The sequence below is a fragment of the Triturus cristatus genome, chromosome 3_2, assembly GCF_964204655.1.
Source record: "Triturus cristatus chromosome 3_2, aTriCri1.1, whole genome shotgun sequence".
In the NCBI taxonomy this organism is placed as follows: Eukaryota; Metazoa; Chordata; class Amphibia; order Caudata; family Salamandridae; genus Triturus; species Triturus cristatus.
The window spans coordinates 165113820-165137126 of NC_140584.1; the positions used below are offsets into that span (position 1 = coordinate 165113820).

The following is a 23307-nucleotide window of genomic DNA, read 5'->3' on the forward strand; positions in this document are numbered from 1 at the left end:
TGCACTCTGATAATAGTCGTTGTCCAAGCAATCCGATGTCCTCTTTGTTGAGTTCTGTAACAAGTGAGAGAAAGAGTTGCCCTGCTGCTGCCGCCCAAGAAACCTAATAATTGACCATCCCTGGAAGTAGCTGCTACAGGGAGAGGAAGTAAGACATCGGGGGAGTAGTAGAGGCAGGTGACTTGTACAAAAGTCACAAGGCAAGGGGTACCAGAACGCTCTTACTACCACCCTTGCCTGTGGCCCCAAAGCCTTACTGACGTGGGACCTGTTTGTTTCTTTCTGCTCTCCCCACAGACGGCACCCCTCGAATCACCTCATCCTTCAGTGAGAAGGTGGTGAATCCTGGGGAGCAGTTCTCTCTCATGTGCACGGCCAAAGGTGCCCCCCCACCCACCATCACATGGACCCTCGACGATGAGCCCATCGTGAAGGACAACGGGCACCGCAGCAACCAGTACACCATGTCGGACGGTACCACTGTGAGCCACATGAACGTCACCAGCCCGCAGATCAAGGACGGAGGCGTGTACCGGTGCGCCGCGCGCAACTCAGTGGGCAGTGCGGAGTACCAAGCGCGAATAAACGTAAGAGGTGCCTGTCCTACTTTAAATATCAGAATAGGATTGAATTTTGATTCTGTTTGGTGAAAATGTTCACAATCCCTCCCCATCCCTGCTCCTGTCATTTTCATGTCACTGCTCCTCGTGTGGCTCTTTATTCTCATTTAGTCCCACATGGCCCTCACTATAAATCTACCCCTCTTTGCTATTCTTGTGGTTCTTTTTATCTTAATCCTAGAGATACTTGCACTGATTGTTCCCCAAAAGATTCTACTTTCTTTACTCTTTGCTCATTTCTAACTCTTTTAAGTGCTACTCAGTAATGTCAATACATCTCTCCACACTCTCTGCACATTTTTCACTCTTTTATGTTTCTCCTTGACAAGACTCCCTCTGCTTACATTAACATCACCCATTTCCCTGTTTGTTGTTACCCCCTTCTTGTTAGAGAGTACACCTCTCTTTCTACTGCTGGCCGTTAACACTCTCTGCCCCTCCTTTTGCGCCAAGTTCATTTTTGGCACCTTTTTATCTCTAGATGTGTTTTTTAGGTCCCCCGCTACCTGAGTACAAGTCCTTATTCTGACTTCCTTGCCCTTATAATGAGGGCCAGTGGCCCTGCTTCCTTTAATTGCATCTCCTTGTTAGACTCTGGCTCGTCATGCCAGGGCAGTACTGCTTCACACACCAACTTTCTTCTTCCCTTGCCCCTTTGCAAGAAAACCAGACTTTTCTAATTCTCACTCACTAAACCATTGCACCGTCCTCCCTCCATCCAACTTGAGCTCCTCACCATAGAGAGCTCTACTCTCTTCTCTTCCCCTTGCTTTCATTTTAGTGCATGCGAAGAAGCCCCCATGCCGCACCTTATCTCCAGGTCATGGGACAGTACTACAGTTAATGCTGTCATTTCTCTTTTCTACCTCAGATTCCTGGATATTGTTGCTTACAAAGTTTACCAAGCCTCTGTTAGAACCCTTGGGTGTGCGGTATACCTTAGGCGGAGCAGGCAAGGCCTTCTCCAAGAAGCGGTTGAGCATTTGGGCTCAAATACAATGCAACACAAAAGTTAGAGATATAACGAATGCCAAGGCAGATATATATTCCTCGAGCAGTCCGTAGCAGTTACTAGGTGGCTGGGAAGATTTCAAGCCCACCCCAGTGTTATCCTATGGGGTAAATCGCAACGCAATGCAAGTCTGTGGGGTCTTTGTCTTCAGCCACTTTCAATGTTCTTGGATTCGGTATCACAATGATGCTTTCCAACTAGGAAGCAAATCAGAGAGGCATAGATTATATCTTTAGATGCCATTCCAGTCTAGCCCAGCAGTTTGGTGGAGCTCAGTGGGCTGAGAGGCACCACTCTACGTGGCGGGAAAAGTCCAGTTAATTCCTGGAAATTTCACAAAGGTTCATTCAGAGTAAAACAGAGCATGCTTTGAGTCTAGAGGCAGTATCTTAAAACTGACTGATTATCAGTGAATTCTTTGGTGCCCATAGGGAATTGTACTGTATAGTATTGCATTGTAATTTCATTTACATGGTGCTTCATACCCCAAATTATCGGACTGATAGCATGCTACACTGTTCAGGAGTGCATGGTTGGAAGGATGTTGTACTTGGTGTGAGCCTATAGGGGAACAGTTTGGCATCACGTGTCAGTGGCCAGAGTGGTGACATTATATGGTCTTTGGTCGCAGCACACAGTGGTGCAACAGGCGAAGGAGGAGTGAGAGAGGGCGCGTACCCAAGTTACATTCGCTGGCTCTTACGTCTCACTCAGCAGGTTCGATTTAGTGGTGATTAGTAAAGATTTTCCAATCCATCTCTTCTGCTGTGTGCAGCAATCATGTCCTCAATGTTATAAGTATTGTGGGTCTGGATACGAAAAGGATGGATCAGAAAGAAGACAGACGAACAGACAGAGGACAGAGATCTGCCTGGATGGCTTCTGCAGAAGTCAAGCTTACATGAGGTACTACTTTGAGTTGTCCCATTTTGAGAAGGATGAGGTTTGTCAACATGACTTGCAAGTGTGGGCTGTGTTAAAGCCCTCTTGGATGCCAGCTGTACACAGCAAATTTCCTAATGCATGGGATGCCTGATTCACTTGGTTTAGGTGGATAGATTCGGGTTTCCTGACAGCGTAGGCATGCCCTATGGCAGTTCTCTGCTGTTTTGATAATCACGAGTAGGGCTTCAAAGAAGCTGTATCAGGCCCACCGAGAGTATAGTTGTCACACAGCCTATCCTGATTACAGTCTGCCATGGCACTGTCCCATATGGTGATTTCTGTAGATTATGAGCACCATCACCATCTAGCCTGCATTCATTTGGACACCTCTTTTATCCAGCCTGTACTGATTAGAGCCAGCTATGATTATGTCCACTCTGGCGTTCCAGTTTTGGATTGGACACTGTTCTGTAGCCTTGTTGTTTTATGTGCAGTCATTACAGCTGGGCATAATAGGGCCTTGTTGGGGTGTCCCTTAGGGTGTAGGGCACTCTTGGGTAGTCTCTCATATTCTGGTCTTGAATGCTGTTCCGTTTTGGTGTGAAGGATTCCCACGTTTTCTGCACTTTAATCTTGGGAAAAACCAGGTTTTCACTTCCTAACTGAACTTTAGATGGTCCTGTTTATAGAGGTCCATAGTTTTTTTGCATCTTTATCTTGGGAAAAGCCAGGTTTTCGCTTCTTTCCTGAACTTTAGATGGTCTTGTATGTTTCTTAACTTGGTTGGCAATATGTTTCAGACTTTAACTGCCCGTGCTGACAATTGTGTTTCTTATAGGAGGGGTGATGGGCCAATGTGCAGGTGCATGCCTGTTCCTGGAGTACCATTGAAATGTTGCTTGTACGTACCGCAACCCTATCTCTTGGATGGCTTTCACAAACCATGCAAAGTGCCTATAGGCACGGTGTCTCGCTATTGCCAGCCAGTCTAATGGTTGCACCACTAGTGTTCTGTCCTTTGGTGTGCAGATGTGACAGCAGCCTTGCAGCTATGTTTTTGATCTATGCTTTACATTTAGATCCTTCATAGCTTGTGTAGTAGGAAGCAGTTGCAAACCACTGGTGTAACCTACTCGTGATATGACGAAGGTGAGACTGGCCTGACGCAATCTCAGATGAGAAAAGATGCATCTTGGTGTTCACATTGGGTATAATATACTTATAGCGTCCTAATTGACATGTGGGCCTAGGGGCGGGGTTTGGGGTCAGTGGCCACTATGAGGCTTATGACCGCCCATGCCGTTGCTAGTGGAGCCTCCGCTTCTTTGGACCAGATTCTTGTAGTTTGGCACATATTCCATTGTCCAAAGCTTATGATATTGTTTTTTGCGAAATTGTGTTTAAGATCACTGGTCATCATCCATTCATCAGTGATACATAAAGAACCATAAAGATGAGATGTGTTTATGTTCTTGGGTTTTTGCAATTTAGGATAATATGTGTATCATCTGCACAGTTATAAAATGTCAGACTGGCTGCTCTTATAAGGTCTGGTGAGGTAGAGGCTGAACAAGAGAGGGGAAATGATTGAGTCTTGTTGGATGGTGCAGGGCGGAGCATGAGGTGGAGAGGCGTTCAGTGGTATTATGACAATGCTTTGCCAGTCTCCAAGGGAAGAGGAGATCCAAGGGTAAGGTATTTCCTTGTATTCCAAGCTTTTTAGCTGCAGTCTGAGGATGAGTAATCTCAAGGACGGTCAATAAGTCCAAAAGTAATAGTGCTGCCAATTCATTACCGTCCACTGTTCATTTTAGGGCACTCCAGATGGATATCAATGCTGCCTCCGTGCAGCTGCAAAAACCAGATTGTTGGTCTGAGAGTATGTTGTTAACAACAAAAATGGAGTTCGACAGAAGGCACCCTTTCGATCAGTATTCCTAAAAATGGCCCTTTGGCAATTGGTGTGTATTTGACATGATTAGATGGCTCAAGGTTGGTTTTCCTCATCAGTAGTCCGATGAAGGAAGTCTTAAGTTTGGATGGGAATGTGAATGTGCTTAGGACATTGTTCAAGATGCTCTTTGCCACAGACTCTGAATCTCATTCTGGACTGTTGCGGTTGAATTCCCCCCCACCCCTCCCTGGAGATGAGGAGATGCCAGAAGGCTTGTTCAAGATTTGATGACTACTTGTGATATTTCAATGTCCAATATCTCTGGACCACTGGTGGTGGTTGAAACAAGTCTTTGCTGGAAAGTCGCTGGAGAAATATAGTGCAAGTCCCATGGGGGAGGAATTTCAGGGTAACCAAAAGTAGTCAAAGAAGTCTTCAAGACCAGTAATTGGGGAGCTCTTGTGTGCAGACGGAAACCTTTACTTGTACGACTGTTGTGGACAACACCAAGTCAATGTTTTTATATAATCAATAATTGTGCGAATAGCCCTTTATTCAGATCTGTGGCATGTAAACTTACCTCATGAATATTCATTGTGGCAATCGTGTATGTCCACCTGGATTCAATCCAAAGGCCCTTTGAAAAAGGGAGGGGCAGTAGGAAGATACAGATTGAATTGAAAACGCTGATTGCCAAACGCAAGCCGACGGGTTATGGTGGGCAGATACGACACATTGCTGCTCCCAGCAGAAAACGCACAGCGAACCTACAAACACAGTTCAACTCCCTGCCCCCGGCTATACGCAAGCCTCCGTTTTACCAGGAATAACTGCTAAACTCACAACAGCCCTCATTGAGTGGCATCTTCTTCTTCCTTAATCTTCTTCCCCTTTTAATGCTTGTTCCATTGTCTTTGTCTCACTCTCTCCATGTAGTGTTTTCTTTGCCCGACATGCCGCTGAGTGTGTGTGTGTGTCTTTATGCACTTGTCTGTCTGTCTATCTGTATGCTTGTCTCTGCATTTGGGTATCCCTGCTAATGTTTATTTGATCTGTGTTGGACCACACTGCAAATGCATTCCAGTGAAGGTGGAAGCATACATCCAAACAACCATTAGAGAGTGAGACAAAAATACTCCTGTTGGCTGATCCAAGTTGGGATTGACAATGTCTCAAGCCCACTGCCGAAGGATTCTGGGTCAAAGAACCAATGGCTGAAGGAAGCTGACCCAATGTCTCATAGAGTACGTACACAAAACAATATGTTTGCCTCAAATGGTACAAGTGCGGCTGCACGTCACCCTAACAAAGCCTAATATAGGTAAGGTGCACACCGACATGTGCGCCTCATGGATTTTGGTCCACCAATGTCGCAGACCTTTTAAAGTGTAAAGCCAAGAGACTGCAGTGATGCCCTTTATCTACATATTTTCAATATACTGTAAAGTGCCCTTGCAGGGTAATTCTGGAGTATCTCAGCCCTGGAGGAGCACTTGGAATGCAAATTCAGTGTATTGCAGGGTGTACTGGCAGTAAACCTCCCGTGTACTTCTGCAGTGCAACTATGCTTGTAATCTAACTGCATTGTACGTGAACTGCGACTCCTGTACAGTGACTCGCCGTGTTTTTGCAGTGCAACTTCGGTGTACTTTGATAGTGTGAAACATATCTGACCTGCACCTATATATGTACTTCAGAGCAAAGCACCCCTCAGTTCTGCACAGTGTATCACCATTCTAATTTGAGTATACTTTAGTTCAGCACAGTGTTCCTGTTACTTACAGTATTTTCTGTGCTGCACACTATTTGCTGAATAACTGCTGTCTGTTTCAGTGCTGCTGCTCATCTGAAATATACCATCCCCGGATGTCCGTACTCCTCATCACAGTTCCTAGTTTTCTGTAGAGCAGCTTCAGCATTGCAGTGTATCTACATTTCAAGTCCAGTGTACACCAGTACTGCACAGTGCATCTGCAGTGGACGTCCAAACACATTTAAAAGTATTGTACCATGCATCTGAATTGGGAGCCGGTGTACTTCAGTACCCACGTAGTACATCCACAGGGAAAGTCCAGTGTATTTCAGGACTGCACAGTGCACCTGAAGTGCAAGCCCAGTGTACTTAAGTGCTGCATAGTGCATCTGTAGTGGAAGTCCTTGAACTCATCACTGCACATAGCATCTGCAATGACAGCCCATGTATGTAAATTCTGTATAGTACATCTTGAGTGGAAGTTAGTATACTTCAGTTCTGCAGTGGAAGTTGATTGTGATTTAGTACTGCATAGTGGAAGTGCAGCGAATGTGCAGTATAATGGAGAACTGCACTGTTTATCAGCATGTGCCTCCTTAGAACACAGTTGCTTTGCATCGTAGCCACAGTGTGCTTCTGTACTGCACTATGTACCTGAAAGGCCACTTCGGTGTGCCTTATCAGTGCGCAGAAGCAAAATGAACAAAAGATGGAAGGAATGCTGAACCATGCAAACATTCACCCCCAGTCACACAGATCTGGGTTGAATCCATTGTTCCTTTGCTCACCACGCCACCCCAGTTTGGACCCAGCCATAAGCAAATCAGTCTTGACCCTGCTCCTCATGGGAACAGTCCAGCCCTAACTGTCAAGCCAGGTTCTCCCTGGACTGGAAACAAGTATCCTGGGACCGGTTTCGGGGCATCACCCCTCATCAGCCAGGCTAGCTTGAATCAGGTGGCGCAGTGAGCACGGGACCATTGTCTGGGCAAACTGGAATGACATGGGGAGCAAATAAACAATGCATTTAGCCCCAGATCTGTGTACTAGGGTGAATAATTGACATCGTTCAACATTCTGTCAATCAATTGTTCTTTTTTTGCATTTGTCGCCCAAGTGGGACTGGTATGCCCAGACCAGGGTCCCTTGCTCTCCATGCCACTGGAGTCAAGCTAGCCTGGCTGATGAGGGGTGAGACCCTGAAACCAATCTCTGGATGCTTGTTTCTGGTTAGGGAAGGACCTGGCCTGGCAGTTCGGGCTGGAGCAAAAAAACGATGGATTCAGTCCCTGGTCTCTGTACTGGGGTGAATGTTTGACATTGTTCAACATTCTGTCCATCAATTGCTCTTTTTGCATTTATCAGTGCGCAGAGCACCTGCAGTGGAGCTCCAGTGCAGAGACCCTTTCCCTCAAATGTATGGTTTTCTCCTGCAATCCTGCTCCACAGACACTACACCCACCTGATGTGTGCTGTCTCTCTTCCACAGACTAGCCTCAGCCCTCCACCCATCTCATGCATGGCTGTTCCTTTGTATTCCTGTTCCACACACCCACTCTTTTTTGATGTATGTCTTTTTATTTAACTGTTGCTCCACTAAAACTTCCTCACACTCCTGCCACACCTAATCTCTATCATGCATTGTTAGTCTTTTCCTCACACTCCCCCCGCATTGATGACCTATCCACTCTTATGTCAACAGACCCACTCTCATATATGGTCTCCCTCCTCCACTCTTTGTTCAAAGACCTCCCCCCACTCACCACTACTCTTATATGATCTCTCTCCTCCACTCTTGGTTGAAAGATCTCCCCACTTGCCATGTCCTATATATTGTCTCTTTCCTCCACTCTTGGTTCAGAGACCTTCACCACAGCCCCGCACCACCTCTTATTTTTCGTCTCTCTCCTGCTCTTGTTCCAAAGACATCCTACATCTTGATGTATGATCTTTCTCTCCAGTCTTTCTCCACAAACACCCTGCCCTTCTGATGTTTGATCTCTTTCACTTCATCTTTCCCCAGATACCCTCCACTCCCACCTCTCCTAATGTCTGGACTGCTTTCTACGAGGGGCGGTTCCAGAGTCCACCTAACGTGCTTGTATCCTGCTCTCTCCTTCTGTCTCCCTAGGTCCCCCCAGCATCCGGACGATGAAGAACATCACGGCCGTAGCTGGGCGGGACACATTTATCCACTGCCGGGTCATAGGATACCCCTATTATTCGATCAAGTGGCTGAAGGACGCGCTGCTGCTGCCCGACAACCATCGGCAGGTGGTCTTCGAAAACGGCACCCTCAAGCTGATGGATGTGCAGAAAGTGATGGACGAGGGGGAGTACCTGTGCAGCGTGCTCATCCAGCCCCAGCTGTCCATCAGCGAGAGTGTCCACGTCACCGTAAAAGGTAGGAGTATCTTCAGGGCAGGGACCACGATTTCCCCTTTTACTTTGTGGGGTGGTATCCGCTGTTGACTTCAAGAGCCTTTCTCTTGGGTTCCTGAGGTAGTCAGGGATGTCAGGGATTACTGTAGGGTCTTGGGGCAGTCAATTGTTAGTGGGCAGTATCCTGTGCTGGTACTGTAGGGCCTTCTCTTTAGGCATTGGTTACTGGGCAGTGTCCTACGTGGGTTCTGTGTGGCCTTCTCTTAAGTACCCACGGACTGCCTGGGGTCCTTATAGTATTCTCTGAAACCTACTCTTGGGGACCTAGGATAGCCTGGAGTTAATGGTGAGTATCTTTTGGGGTGGTGGGGAAATATCAAAACACAAGGGGGAGAGTAGAGGTAGGTAAAGTAGGGACTCTTCCGCCACAATACTATGCAAATAACCAAAAAAGGGTCATTTCCATATCAGAGAAAGAAGAAGAATGACCCTTGCAAGAACTTTAAGATTTTTTCTTCTTTCTCTGGGGTGGTCAGAGGTTACTGTCTAGGGTCCCTGGCATATTCTGTCAGGCCTTCCTTCTTGGGGCCATGGTGCAGTGCTCCATGTAGCTTAATGAAGCCTTTGCTTGGGGTCATGACGCAATCATTGGTTGCTTGGCAGCATACCCGTGGGCTCGGTGAGGTCTCCTCTTGCTTTGGGGACTGTGTTCTGATCACTTCTCTGGGAGTTCTTGGTTACCTGTAGTTGGTTGACAGTATGCTGCGGGTATTTTGGGATCCTGGGGTTGACTGGGTTTACAGACAGTATGCCGTGGGATCCAAGGACAGTTGGAGGTTGCTTGGCAGCGTCATCCTAAATGGATTTTCTGACTCCTCTTGGAGTCCTAGGGCAGCCGGTTGTTATCAGACCATATCATGGGCCCTTACTGCTTTTACAACAGGTATCCAAAGGTCTCAAAATAATATTAGTTGACTCCAATTGGAAACCAAGTTTCTAGCTGTGGGCGCGCGCCTCTCGGGTCAACAACGTCGAGCAGTATTAGAGACTCAGATTCAGTGTGACCCAGTAAACAACACTCAGTAGCATCAAGGTCCAGTGGGAGAGTGGACTTAAAAGGAGTACAGGGTTGAACACAGGCAGGATCGAACTGGCCTACAGGGCAACCTGGCAGTGCCAGAAGGGCTGGCCAAACCGGCCAGTGTGTAAGACATCCCTTTGGTTGTTTTTGGGCCTCTTTTATGGTGTTGTGGGCCGGATTTTACCTTTGATTTTCATAATATTGCCATAAATATTACACAAATGCATCCAGTCCCCAACACACGCTTTTTAAGCTATGCGAGTTACTAATTGGAGCCAATTTTATTTTGATTCCTGGCATACTTTCTGTCCCAGTCCAACAGAAGCACAAACAAGCACACACATGTCCGACAAATATTTATGAAAATAAGAAATTACCCCGGTTCTTGGGACCTGACTGAGGTTTTACTGAAAGGGTGTCTAGGCAGCTCCCCACTAGGGATGCAGGTGAATTCCGCTATAGCCCTGAACTACAATTTAGTGCCAGTACCACAAGGCGCTTCATCACTGTCTACGAGCCGGGTCTGGTGGCTTAGTGAGCTAATGCGTCCAATGTAGGGGCTGGTATTTGACCTCATGGTCACAGGTTCAAATCTCTGAGGTTCCATTCAGCGTTTCATCCTTCTGAGGTCGATAAAATGAGTACCATTGTGTTGGGTAACAATAAACATGTTATTCAGCGCCAAGATACCCTTCTGGGTGAACGTGCGCTTTACAAAAACACATGTTATGTTACGTTACGAGGGGCAGCAGCAATCTTCTTCAAGGTTGGGGGGTGCCTTATTTCAGAAGCCCTAAGCTGCGCTGTTGTGCAGCTTGTGTTGAAAGGTGGAGATTGTGGTACAACTTTTTCTATGGCCAAGTAGAGGTCTTTTGTCCCAGCTTTGGCTCCAGGCTTGTCATGAGCCCCCTTCGCCCCTTACCTAGACACACCAGCCATCTGTTTCCCTCACAGTATGCCCTGTCCCAGTCCAGAAAATGGTTAGCCCTTTCTCGCCCCCCCTTTTCTGGGGTTTGGATAGTCTTTGCCACGTATAGGCTGCAGGAGGCAGAGCAGGGCAGAGCAGACTCTCTCCTAGAGGAAACAGTCCATAACTTCCTCAAAGCCTGCTTCTGATAAATGACTGATGGCTCATAGATGGAACCCTAGTTCTACTAGTTCTAATAGCAGATTGTACCCCAGGCTATGCCCGCTGTGCCGCCCAGTCCTGCATTGACAGGGTTTGTAGCCCCGCTTCATCCAGTCCTGGTAGTGGCAGGCTGTGTAACCCATCCATTCTTGCTTACCCCGCTCCCCGCTGACCCAGGCATGGATCAATATCCCTCATCATCCCCAAAATCACAGGTTTTCCTTGTAAACATGGACTCTTAAGTGCCTGACCTGTACCCGCCTCACCTCCCAGTGCTATACTAGTGTTTTTGTGGGCTTTTAAAGACTGATGCCCAGGGGCCTCGCAAAGCTCACTGAACACGCTAAAAGCATCAACCCGCTATCAATAATTGATTGGCAGCAGGGGAGTGATTAAACCCGATTGAGTGAGCTGCCGGCTTTTAGGCTGCAAATATTCGCCCCTCTCGAGTCTGAGACAACAGAGCTGTCACTCGAGTAGCACAGGTCTCACAGGCTCACCTCTCAGAGGGCAGAGCTATACTGTATGTTAGCCAGATCATAAAAGCCCAGTTTCCTGACAGCTGAGCTATTGCTCAGTTTACACAGCTCTCCAGGTTTAGACTTGTGTGTTTCTGTGTGGTGGGAGGGTGGAGGTAGCGAGTTGGGCTTTGTTGTACCTTGCAGGCTGCACTGCCAAGCTGGTACCACTTAACTGGTAAAATTACCAAAAAAACAGTTGTCGAGCAGAAAGGCATAAGCCTGGCACTGACTCTCCGCTCCAGAGAGCAAATCTATCTCGCACGTTACAGAGATCTCGCAGACTCCGATCTCGGAGAGTGGAGCAATCTTTAAGGTTAGGTTGAATTCTTAGGTTCAGACCTCAGACAGCAGAGAGGATCCTTCAGGTTGTGTAGCTGTCACAGGTTTAGGCCTTGCACAGATGAGTTGTCCTACAGGTGGAAGCTCTTCTGGGGTCAGGCATCGGACAGCAGATCGATCTCTCAAGTAACTGCTGAGTTAACACAAAGTAAGCACAGATCATACAGACTCGGGTATGCAAAGACCTGCCCCTAAGGTACACTGATATTTCAGAAAAGGGCTAGTTTTACGCAGACTGTGAAGCTCGGGTCTTTGGTAAGCACTCCTGTCTCTTTGATATTGAGGGGCCTGCAGCAATCTCCCAGTAAAGGCGAGCACTGGTTGCTTCAGTAGAGCTTGGAGTCCTTGGTTCTTGGGGATCTGCAGTGGTTCGCTCTGAGGGACCGGTACTGATTGCTTCGGTGTGCCCTCCCATGATTGGTTGTTAAGTATGCATATTACTTGGTTCTGACTGGAGTCCCTTGGTCAGAGTTGCATTTCATCATGGTACTGAGTAACTTTTAATCTACTCTCTTTTCATCCCTTTCCTTGTTTCTGACAGTCCCACCTCTTATCCAGCCCTTCGAGTTCCCACCAGCATCCATCGGCCAGTTGCTCTACATCCCATGTGTGGTGTCTTCGGGGGATATGCCCATCCGGATCACCTGGAGGAAGGACGGGCAGGTGATCATTTCTGGGTCAGGGGTCACCATTGAGTCCAAGGAGTTCATGAGCTCCCTGCAGATATCCAGTGTGTCCCTCAAACACAATGGCAACTACACATGCATTGCCAGCAACGCAGCTGCAACCGTCAGCCGGGAGCGGCAGCTCGTTGTGCGAGGTAAGGCTTCTCCGTGTGCCACGTCTGCATGATTGCAATGGCATGAGTGAATAGGACCCTTGTAATTCATTGGGTACATTCACATTGATCATAGGAGTATTGTGGTTGGCTATCTGCAATTGATCTAATAATTAGTACAAACTCATTGGCTGTGTGCAATCATTTGAAGGCCAGCAGAATTCTGATTGGCTCTGTGTACCTCCTGTTTTATTGTGTTTTTTGTTTTGTAATGTGCACCTCTAGCTGAATCGTCTTCCTATGAGTCCATCTGGAACAGTCCCTGAGGGTGACGCAGAAGAGGGAATCAGATTATGAGTTCATTAGGACTTTTAGGTTGATTTAACATTGTGAACCTACCAAAGAGTATTAAAATGTTCTGCTTATTGCAAGCTACACCAAGCTATGCCGTAGAGTGAATCTGTTTTTTTTGCAAGCGGAGTATGTTATTGTATTGTATTGGTATTGCGACAATATAGTGCTTTCCTATCTCTTGTGTGCATCAGAAATGTTTCCAAAATACGTCCAAGCCATCACTAACACATCATGTGGCTTGCTTCCTTATGAGTGTTGCCTCTGTTGTTAAGGTATTTTATGAAGTCACAGGTAGGGCTTGTTTGTCTTGGGACTTGGTGGTTAGTAGGTGCATACATCCTTTTAATCTTATTGGTGATCCGTCTCCGTTCTGATGTTGCCACCACCAGTTTTACAGCCTATCTATACAGTCTCAGGCAACTTGGACTGTTACTGCTTCTAAACAAATTGAAAACTAGAATGGTATTTTTGGAACCCCTTCATGCAACAGAGCCAGTACTCCCTAGGACTCAATTCCTTCTTTCAAAATGATGGTGCATGTCAGAATCAACTTTGTAAATAGTTAAAGTAACTGTAAATAGATCTATATTGCTCTCGACTTTGCAACAATACCCTCTTGGTTTTGATTTTGTCAGCTGTGCCAAATGTCAATACTTTCAAATCACAGGCTCCCTTTTCAACACCTTTAGGCCTTAGCTTGTCATAAGCAGAAGAGATTTTAATGCCGCTGGCATCCCCATCAAGTCTTGGCAGGAGGTGTTCTGGGCTCTATAATCCTTCCGTCTGACTTGTTTGTGTAGGTGGCTGAACAGATGCCTGAGAAGGAGAAAAACCTTTTAATTGGCTGACACCAATTACTTGCAAGGAAGAATCATTTTGGTTGCTTGCTTGGTGTGAGTGAGCCTTTTTGGTTGGCTGTGTCGAGTCGCTGTGCACAGCGCAGGCAGTGTTGGGCTGACTGAAACCCCTTAGTGAGAAGCAGTGTTTTCCCAGGGCAGTCTTAAGGACATAGAACAGATTTCAATGGAAATCACAATTCATCAAACTTACATAGGCTTCAGATGGTTCAGCCAATGAGATCATGTGACAATCGCTTGAGAGGCTCTTGACGTCTAGTGGTAGGCACCAGTCCCTAGTCTTCCCAGATCCTTTGCTGTTCCGTGACCTTTCATCAACATGTTAACCTCCTAACTTGAACTCTTATAGTCATTTACCAGGTCTTTATACATATAAGGCTTTATAGTGTCATTTTTTTAGGAAAAAAAGGAATAAAATTAACAAAGAAAAGAAATAAGAGGGTAATATAGAGTAAGGGCTACTAAGAAACCCCTAATAGATTGCATTCAATTGCAGCAAGCAATGAGTGTGCTTTCAATGTCTTGCTGCCACCAGCAGAACCTTGAGTGGAGATTCTCTCCGCCAGATGTATTCTCGACTCATTTACTAGCAGCAATAACATACTTCTTCAGTCAACTGGCTGAATACCATCCTCTCGTTCTCAATGTTTCTGAAGTCATGGAGCCCTGAAATTTTCCCAGTATGCAATTTGTCAAGATCCAGACTCAACATTACTAGGTGAAGTTCTGACAGAGGGGAATGATCAAGATATCTTGAGCGTTAATAGCTTCATGCGTCTATCTCCTACTCATTGCCAAGTCACACTAGATAGGACCAGCAGTGGTTGGGCGGCTAATGGTTGAGTGTGAAATCCTTACAGAGAGGGAGGTGGTAAAGCAGTAAGGAATGAGAGGAACATGCTTCCTGCCTTTTACCAGGGCACACTGGAGAACACTCCAGCAGTGGATTGACGATTGATGGGCAGTCTCCAGGTGGCTGGTCAGATCCAGGGGTTGTTGCATTTATGATAATAAAGCCTTTACCATTGTAGAACCAACATATAGAGTCTGACATGGGAAAGACATTGAGGATTGGAGACCAAGGAGCCCAGCAGCACTGCAGATGGGAACTTAGTAGGTTAGAGTACACAAATGATAGATCAGGCATGTTAATCCTGATACATCCCACACTTGAAGACAACAGGCTTAGCTCCCAAGGCTTTGAAATGCTATAAAGTAACCCAATGGTGCAGATCGGGGAGGGTAACATCATGTTGGTACTGTATAGTGAATCTGTATGACTTGCTGTCTCCCTGGTTTTTGGAGCATGACGAGAGAAGTATCCCTAGGGAAGCATTCAAGAAATGCTTCTGACATCGGGGCACACACCAGGACCAGATCTAACACGCACACCGAGAAGCACTTACTTGCGCTCATGCACCCAGACAAACGGAAGCAAAAGTCACCACGTCCTGCAAGGGGAACTAAGCAAAAGAGAAGTGAAAACTTATTTGAATGAGTGGGGAAATCCAGAACTGCATGCATTTATAATGAGAGAACGAAAATTGTCAGCTGTGTCCTTCAGCTGTCCCAGAATGGAGTCCAGAGTCAGGGCACTGTGGGACAATTGACAGTTGATCCCTCAGCAGGGCGTTGGTTCTTAAATGTTCCCACCCACGCCCCTGATCCCACAGGTTGTGAAGCAGTTAAGAATATCCACAGTATCGGCGATACTAATAGCACCCCCTTATTTGTAGGGTCCCCACATGGGCCGCTCAAACATTGCTGTCGTATTTTAGGGTGGTGTTCACTGCCTCTTCAAGGAATGTCTTTTAACCAGATGAAAGGATAGGATGTTCTACAGTGCAGTGGTCCACAGTAGTCCCTGGAGGGCTGATCCATGTTAGATTTTCAGGCTGTACATATTAGATCAATTTACAGTGCACAAACAGGGGTTTTTATGTACACAGTCAGTGGTTATTCTGATCTGGCCCTCTGCAATCTATGTTGGACAGTGGCGGCTCGTCCGCTAAGGCAGAGGAGCATCTCCCCACTGCTCTTGAAGCAGTTTAAAATTAAAAATAAAATGATAATATCAGAAGTTATTTCTGTTTTTATTATTGTTATTGTCAGAAAGGCTGGGCGGGGCAGGGCTGGGCTCCCATGACGTCCGGGAGGAGGAGTGGTTGCTGCTCTCAAAAGTGTGCATGACACTGTCCTAAGCACTTTGCATGTGCCCCACCAGGCTGCATTACACAGCCTGGTGGGGAACATGCCAATCCTCCCATTCCCCGTCTGAACGCCGAGCCACGGTGCTCAGACCAGTCACAACGCTGTATTGCAGCATTGTGATTGGCTTAGGGGAGGGAGCCTGTGTGCTTCCTGGTTCCGGCCAGAGAGGCAGTTCCCATTTCTCCCATCAGGCTTATTGCATATTCTCTGAGATAGAAGGAGCCCAACCACGACAGAAAGGCAGGTGTACTTGAAGCAGTTGGAGTTTGAGGCCTATTAGAGGGCAATTTTTAAGGTGCATAAGGCAGTTTATCTTGCAGGTGTGGGTGAGAGTGTGCCAGATTTGGAGCGAGAGAACCTTGAATATCAAGGAGATGTAGAGGGAAGATGCTAGGATGATGAACCACTGTTAGCTTCATGATGGAACTTGGTTTGATTGTAAAGGAAACAAGCACTGGCATAGCCAATAGGTCTCGCTTTTGGGACCTTATAAGTGTTTAGTTATCCAGCGCAATATCCTTTGTGCAACAACATCAACTGTTGCATGGCTAAACACTTATAAGGTCCCAAAGGCGAGACCTATTGGCTATGCCAATGCTTGTTTTTACAAGGGGTCACCCCACTCAGTGTTTCCCATGCCCATCGTGTCTTAACTCTCCACCCCCTCTGTCTACTATGTATTTGTGCAAACTTTCGCCCGGAACTCTTCAATTTGATGGAAGAGAAGCGGCACGGCATATGGGGTCGCGACCCGGAACCGAAGCCCTCTTTGGCTTCTGCAGCCTGCCTTATGTTGCAGCTCTCATCCTTATTTATCCTTGGACTTTCTACAAATATGGAAGTTGCCCTTCCCTCACCTCATTCCGTTATTGTTTTGTAAACGCTGGGTGCCTAGCACCCCCTCCTGACCGGGTACTCATGTTTAACCAGGGATGAGAGACGGGCAGCTAGTCAATCGACGGCAAGGCGCCGAAAATGTTAAATCCTATAGCGCTATATATAAATGTTAGCCAAGGTGCTATGCAGCACCCAACAATATATGGAAATAAATTATACGGGCAGGCGAAGAAAGCAGGTCTCCCAATCCTGCACTTTAGAGCCACGAGCCTCCAACTTTACCAAGCAGTGATGCTGGGGATGAGACGAGGTAGTAAAAGACGATGTGGCTTATTGGCTATAGTGGCCTACTTTGAAGCTGGGAATGGGAAACTGGGCTTGAGTGTGGCAGGAGGCTTGAGCATCCTGTGATTCTGGGCAAATCACTTAATCTTCCCGTGTCTAAAAAATGAATTTGTCCGTCTGTAATGCAACTGGTGCTCATGTAAAGCGCTCTGATACCTTTGGGTCGAGTTCGCGCTATATAAAACTGCAACAAAAAAAAGAGTGGGTGTAAGGCATTACAGAAGGTAGGCATGGACTGGTTTGTTGAAGATCTGTGGGGAAACATGAGTGGGGAGAAGATAGAAAAGGACAATTGTCCCTCCTCTGCACTTTGTTTATGTACCGACAGTTTTAGGGAGCAGTGAGGTAGGTAGCTGGAGGATGGGAGGAGTAGAGTGGAGGAGAAGGGATGGAGAGGCGGGCATGTTCTCCTTGCCCTACACTTTGTTGTGTGCATGCAACTTTAGGGATCAGAGAGGTAGCCTGGGGAGGGAATAAGAGGGTGGGAAGAGTAAAACTGGGGAGAAGGGGCGATGGGCTGAAAAGTTCCTTTTCCCTGCATTTTGTCAGGTGCCGGAAACTTTAAGGAGCAGTGAGGTAGTGTGGAAGGGATATTGGAAGGTGGAAAGGGTAACAGAAAGGAGAAGGGGTGAGGAAGGTTATCTTTTCCCTGCAATTTGTCATGTGCTTGAAACTTTAGGAAGCAGTGAAGTTGCGTGGAAGTTTAGCAGGAGAGTGGTTAGAGTGGAGTGGGGTGAAGGAGGTAGATTCCTCTTTCTGGGCACTTGAGGTCACATATTGAAAAATTTAGAAGGCGGTGAGGTGCCAGGGTAGGGAGGGGGGACTGGAGGTGGAGTTCTCCTTTACTTACACTGGTCACCTCCCAAAAACTTTAGGAAGCACTGATTCACACTATGTATTTGTGCAAACTTTCGCCCGGAACTCTTCAATTTGATGGAAGAGAAGCGGCACGGCATATGGAGTCGCGACCCGGAACCAAAGCCCTCTTTGGCTTCTGCAGCCTGCCTTATGTTGCAGCTCTCATCCTTATTTATCCTTGGACTTTCTACAAATATGGAAGTTGCCCTTCACTCACCTCATTCCGTTATTCTTTTGTAAACGCTGGGTGCCTAGTACCCCCTCCTGACCGGGTACTCTTGTTTAACCAGGGATGAGAGACGGGCAGCTAGTCAATCGACGGCAAGGCGCCGAACATGTTAAATCCTATTGCGCTATATATAAATGTTAGCCAAGGTGCTATGCAGCACCCAACAATATATGGAAATAAATTATACGGGCAGGCGAAGAAAGCAGGTCTCCCAATCCTGCACTTTAGAGCCACGAGCCTCCAACTTTACCAAGCAGTGATGCTGGGGATGAGACGAGGTAGTAAAAGACGATGTGGCTTATTGGCTATAGTGGCCTACTTTGAAGCTGGGAATGGGAAACTGGGCTTGAGTGTGGCAGGAGGCTTGAGCATCCTGTGATTCTGGGCAAATCACTTAATCTTCCCGTGTCTAAAAAATGAATTTGTCCGTCTGTAATGCAACTGGTGCTCATGTAAAGCGCTCTGATACCTTTGGGTCGAGTTCGCGCTATATAAAACTGCAACAAAAAAAAGAGTGGGTGTAAGGCATTACAGAAGGTAGGCATGGACTGGTTTGTTGAAGATCTGTGGGGAAACATGAGTGGGGAGAAGATAGAAAAAGACAATTGTCCCTCCTCTGCACTTTGTTTATGTACCGACAGTTTTAGGGAGCAGTGAGGTAGGTAGCTGGAGGATGGGAGGAGTAGAGTGGAGGAGAAGGGATGGAGAGGCGGGCATGTTCTCCTTGCCCTACACTTTGTTGTGTGCATGCAACTTTAGGGATCAGAGAGGTAGCCTGGGGAGGGAATAAGAGGGTGGGAAGAGTAAAACTGGGGAGAAGGGGCGATGGGCTGAAAAGTTCCTTTTCCCTGCATTTTGTCAGGTGCCGGAAACTTTAAGGAGCAGTGAGGTAGTGTGGAAGGGATATTGGAAGGTGGAAAGGGTAACAGAAAGGAGAAGGGGTGAGGAAGGTTATCTTTTCCCTGCAATTTGTCATGTGCTTGAAACTTTAGGAAGCAGTGAAGTTGCGTGGAAGTTTAGCAGGAGAGTGGTTAGAGTGGAGTGGGGAGAAGGAGGTAGATTCCTCTTTCTGGGCACTTGAGGTCACATATTGAAAAATTTAGAAGGCGGTGAGGTGCCAGGGTAGGGAGGGGGGACTGGAGGTGGAGTTCTCCTTTACTTACACTGGTCACCTCCCAAAAACTTTAGGAAGCACTGATTCACACGGAATGGTGAACTGACAAGACAGGGACGGCGGTGACGGGAAGAGATGGTGGCATGTTGGCGTCAGGGAGCTACAGAGGTTTTGAATATCGGGGTGTGCTTTTGGAAGGGTCTGGCCAGTACATCAGATGAAGAGGGTGGTAGTGGAGGGGACTGACAAGCGACCGCAGAGGGCATGATATTTCCACATGCTGAGTCACGGACTGAAACCTTTATAGGAAACAGAGCGGTGACAAGATGAATGTCAGAAGGGAGGGGGGGGGGCACGGCGTCCTTTATGTGAAGGGTTTGAAACTATAAACAAGCCTGGAAGTGGTGCGCGCACAAGCGCGCTTGTGCCCGCCGCTGCAGGAGAAGACCGCCATCTGTTTCCAATTAACGGCCGCGATAATTGGAAATAGATGGCGCAGATGCTCGCTCCTGAGCACCCTAGGCCAGAGAACAGAGAAGGCAGGACATGCACCCGCTGTGGGCCAATTGCGTGCTGTCTTTCTTAGAAAGAAGCATGCAAAGCCCAATAGCAAGTGATTAAAAAAAAAGCACACGCATCCGCGCTGGCTCAGGCGAGACCTAAAAAGGATGTAAGATGGGGAGGAGACAGATCTGGACAGAAGTTGTAGAAACTTTGCAGGGCCCTGCTGTGCACTGTGGCTCGGTCCATTTATTGCCATAAGAGGGATGTGGAAGTAGATCTGGGAAGGTTGATCTGGTAAGGCTGATGGTGGTAAAATGCTGTTCATTCGCAGGAAGTTCGACAGAGTAGAGGCAGACGCTAAGAAGGAAGCTGTTGCCTGACATTATGAACCTGAAGGTTGCAAGCAATGGGTGTAGGGAAAGTGGCATACATTGAATTAGAATAGTTTTGTGTAGGGTGGAGGGTGGCATTTGTAACTTCCATTGATTGGTGGATCTCTGAGTAGTGTATAAAAATTAAGTGTAGATTGGCTGAAAGGCAGTTGAGATGTAGGTTATGAGGTGAGAAACCTCAAAATACTCTTGAATATCTAGACAATGTTGGCATATTTGCTGTGCTTGGCAGACAAGAGGTCGATTCATGCCTTGAGTGCATTTGGCAGTACAGACTGCAAAGAAGAGAACAGAACATTATGGGCCTGATCACGAGTTTAGGTGTTATTTATCGCATATCATAAATAATTATACCTCTGGGTATGATATTTATTGTGTGTGATAAATAACACCTATCACGAGTTTGTGGGGAATAACATGCGGATCTTGGTGTTTAACGCGCCCAAATCTGCATGGTATGGTAAATACCTTATAGTTTCCCCTGTTAAATTTCAGCAGGTTTAACCTGCCAAAATGTAACGACGACTGAGGTATTTAACGCATCCGATAATTAGCAAATGCGTTAAATACAGCCGAACTCGTAATATCAATCCGTTTTTTACCAGGACTTTAGCTGCGGGTCTGAATTTACCGGCCCACTCGTAATCAGGTTCTATAAATGTATCTTTAGGGTTTGTTTAGTGCATATTTTGCTAACTGATAACTAGGCCTGGGCAAAATTTCCGTTCCGTTCGCGGAATTTGCGATAATTTGGCATTTCCGCGTTCCGTGGAGAGCGCGGAAATGTCAAAATTTCCGCATTCCGCAGCTTTGCGATAATTTGGTTCTTGCTCGCGCTGTAAAATAATACATTCTCACGCGCGCGCGATCGCCTTACCTGAATCCCCGCGTTCGCCGACAAGTTTTCCCGATCCGGTCGCGTTCTCCATGAGATGTTGTATTGTTTTAGCCATTTGCGCTGTCTCGCGACAGTTCGCGTCCGCAGTGACGTCATGCGTCGCGCGATCACGTCTTTCTTCTCGCGATCATGTACTGCGAGACAACTGAAAACAAGATGGCCGCGCCCGCGAGCAACCGCAGGGGTAAGTTAGCGACCCGCAACCATGCAGAAAATATCGCGAACGGGCGGGAAAAAAACTTCCGCATCTTCGCGATATTTCCGCTTGTTTGCGGAGATTTTTAACATTTTCGCGATAATTTGCAAAAGTCGCTTTCGCAAATTCCGCCCACCCCTACTGATAACCCCTAGTTTTGGCCTTAGTAGCAAACTGGGAGATTAATGTGGTACCTACGAGTAGGAGTGGGCATAGTTGCTTGGGGAAGCATATGAAATAGTCTATTTTGGGTTTCCAATTCATGTCTGGATTGAATCACAGATACACATTCAAGAGCTTCCCAATTTTTTTTACTTTACTGCAAACCTCTTAAAATGTCGTACCCACACAGTAGGCCACAGGATGACGCAAAAAATCTGATACCATAACATATATCAATCTGAAAACATATAGTTACAGGTAAGTAATATGTTTCTTGCGATATTCTGAATTGAAAGAAGAGCCCGCATTGCGTTTCTTTGTGTAGGCACCCCACAAATTCCCTTCTTTGTGTACTTCACTCAAATGCATTTTGTGAACAAGCTGTTCCCATTGCGTGTTTTTTCATCTGTTTTCCTGGCTTACTGTTCTTGAAGTCGGTCGAAGACCTGTTTAACAATGTAGGAGTATTTTCTACAAGAAGTGAAGGAAGAGGTGGCATTGTTTTGAGAGATCCTTCATTCAATAGGTCTAGGTGGTGACTGAATACTCACCCTTTTGTGAAGAAAACACGTGTACACATTTGTAATGAATCCTCAAATGGAGGAGTTGTTTCCATCCCGTATGTCTTCTGTTCTGCTGTGGTTACTAGTTCAAGGGATCAGGGGATGAGGGTCTCCGTGTCAGTCAAGGGTCATTGGCTTTAAATGGGGTTGCTAGTAGTCCTTTACTTTTGGTACCAGCGTCCACTTCATTGTTTGACCCCAAGCAGACTGCCAAGTAGATCCCTTTAGCACTCACCCTTCAGGAAGCTTGACTCGGAGATATCCAAGGCTTACTCAGGGGATGCTGTGGTCGAGAGACGCAGAACTTAGCATAATATAATATCTGTAAATCAATGTCCAGTCAGTGCCTTTTTTTTTTTTTTAAAGAAGAGTACCTTATTAAACACACAGCTACTCATGACACAGAAACAAATGCACATGGAGAAAATAAAACAATGTAAAAATCTTTATACAGTAAACATTTTCAGTCTGCTGGTTTTAACACAGGGTCTTTACAGAGAACAAGCCTCTGCCTATGTGCTTGGACACAGTATATCTTATGATACTATCAGGCCTTTAGCAAAAGATCTGTGGGAGGATCTCCTCCTGAGAGCCACTGAGATCACTTTCAGGCTCCTCTTGATTTCTCTCATGTTTTCCGTGTGATCTGAGGATCACAAAGCCCTTAAATGGGGTGGCGTCTTCACCAGTAGGCCTCTGTCTTGCTACCTGCACACAAGCGGAATGGAATCATGGGCGCTTCACAGCCTCCCATGTCCACCTCCAAGCCTTGCCCTGCTCTCAGGGGTCTCAGTGCCACTTCTTCAGGCCCACTTTCGTCCACCCAGACAAAGTGGTGCGCTCACCCCAGCACACACGAAGACACTCCTCAAAAATGGGGTGGGCGAGATCTCAGATGAGATGGAGTCCTCGATGGAGAGGTAATGGTGTGCCCTAGTGGCAGTACACAGGCTGTCCAGCCTTGACAGGGGCCCAGAATGAAAGTTCCACACTCTTTCGAAAATGGCTGAACATTGCAAGACTGCATCAAAGCCTACAATTTCAAAGGCTTATGGCATTGAACACCTCGATTAACTTAGTGCCAGGTTATCATGCACATGGACGCCCACAGAGACATGGACGATGTGGCAGGGACCAAGAACTGGGCTAAAAAGGTATATCTATGCAACTGCTTGGCAGCAAATTTATATGAGGTTTGTGGGGTTTTGCAGTTTAATACTCACTAGTAATGCCACCGAGCACTCCTAGACCAGGCAGAGGGAGGGACCAAGCAAGCGTAGGTCCTGTTGTAGGCAACCAGGGACACACTGTGATCTTCAGGGATGGAGGATGCTCATCCCAGTTCCTTGTAGGAATCATCTCCCATCTAGCCTTCCCTCTGCAAAGCTTCCTC

General features: G+C 46.8%; 1 protein-coding gene across 4 annotated transcripts in view; it reads left to right on the plus strand.

Moving 5' to 3' along the window:
* The window catches only part of DSCAML1 (DS cell adhesion molecule like 1), a 504760-nt gene that overhangs the window by 296585 nt on the left and 184868 nt on the right, over positions 1 to 23307 (plus strand). For all 4 annotated transcript variants that reach the window (XM_085647435.1, XM_085647434.1, XM_085647436.1 and 1 more), the window contains exons 7-9: positions 298 to 594; positions 8296 to 8568; positions 12158 to 12436. In XM_085647435.1, coding sequence (XP_085503561.1) covers positions 298 to 594; positions 8296 to 8568; positions 12158 to 12436 — 849 coding nt within the window. The remainder of the gene's footprint in view (positions 1 to 297; positions 595 to 8295; positions 8569 to 12157; positions 12437 to 23307) is intronic.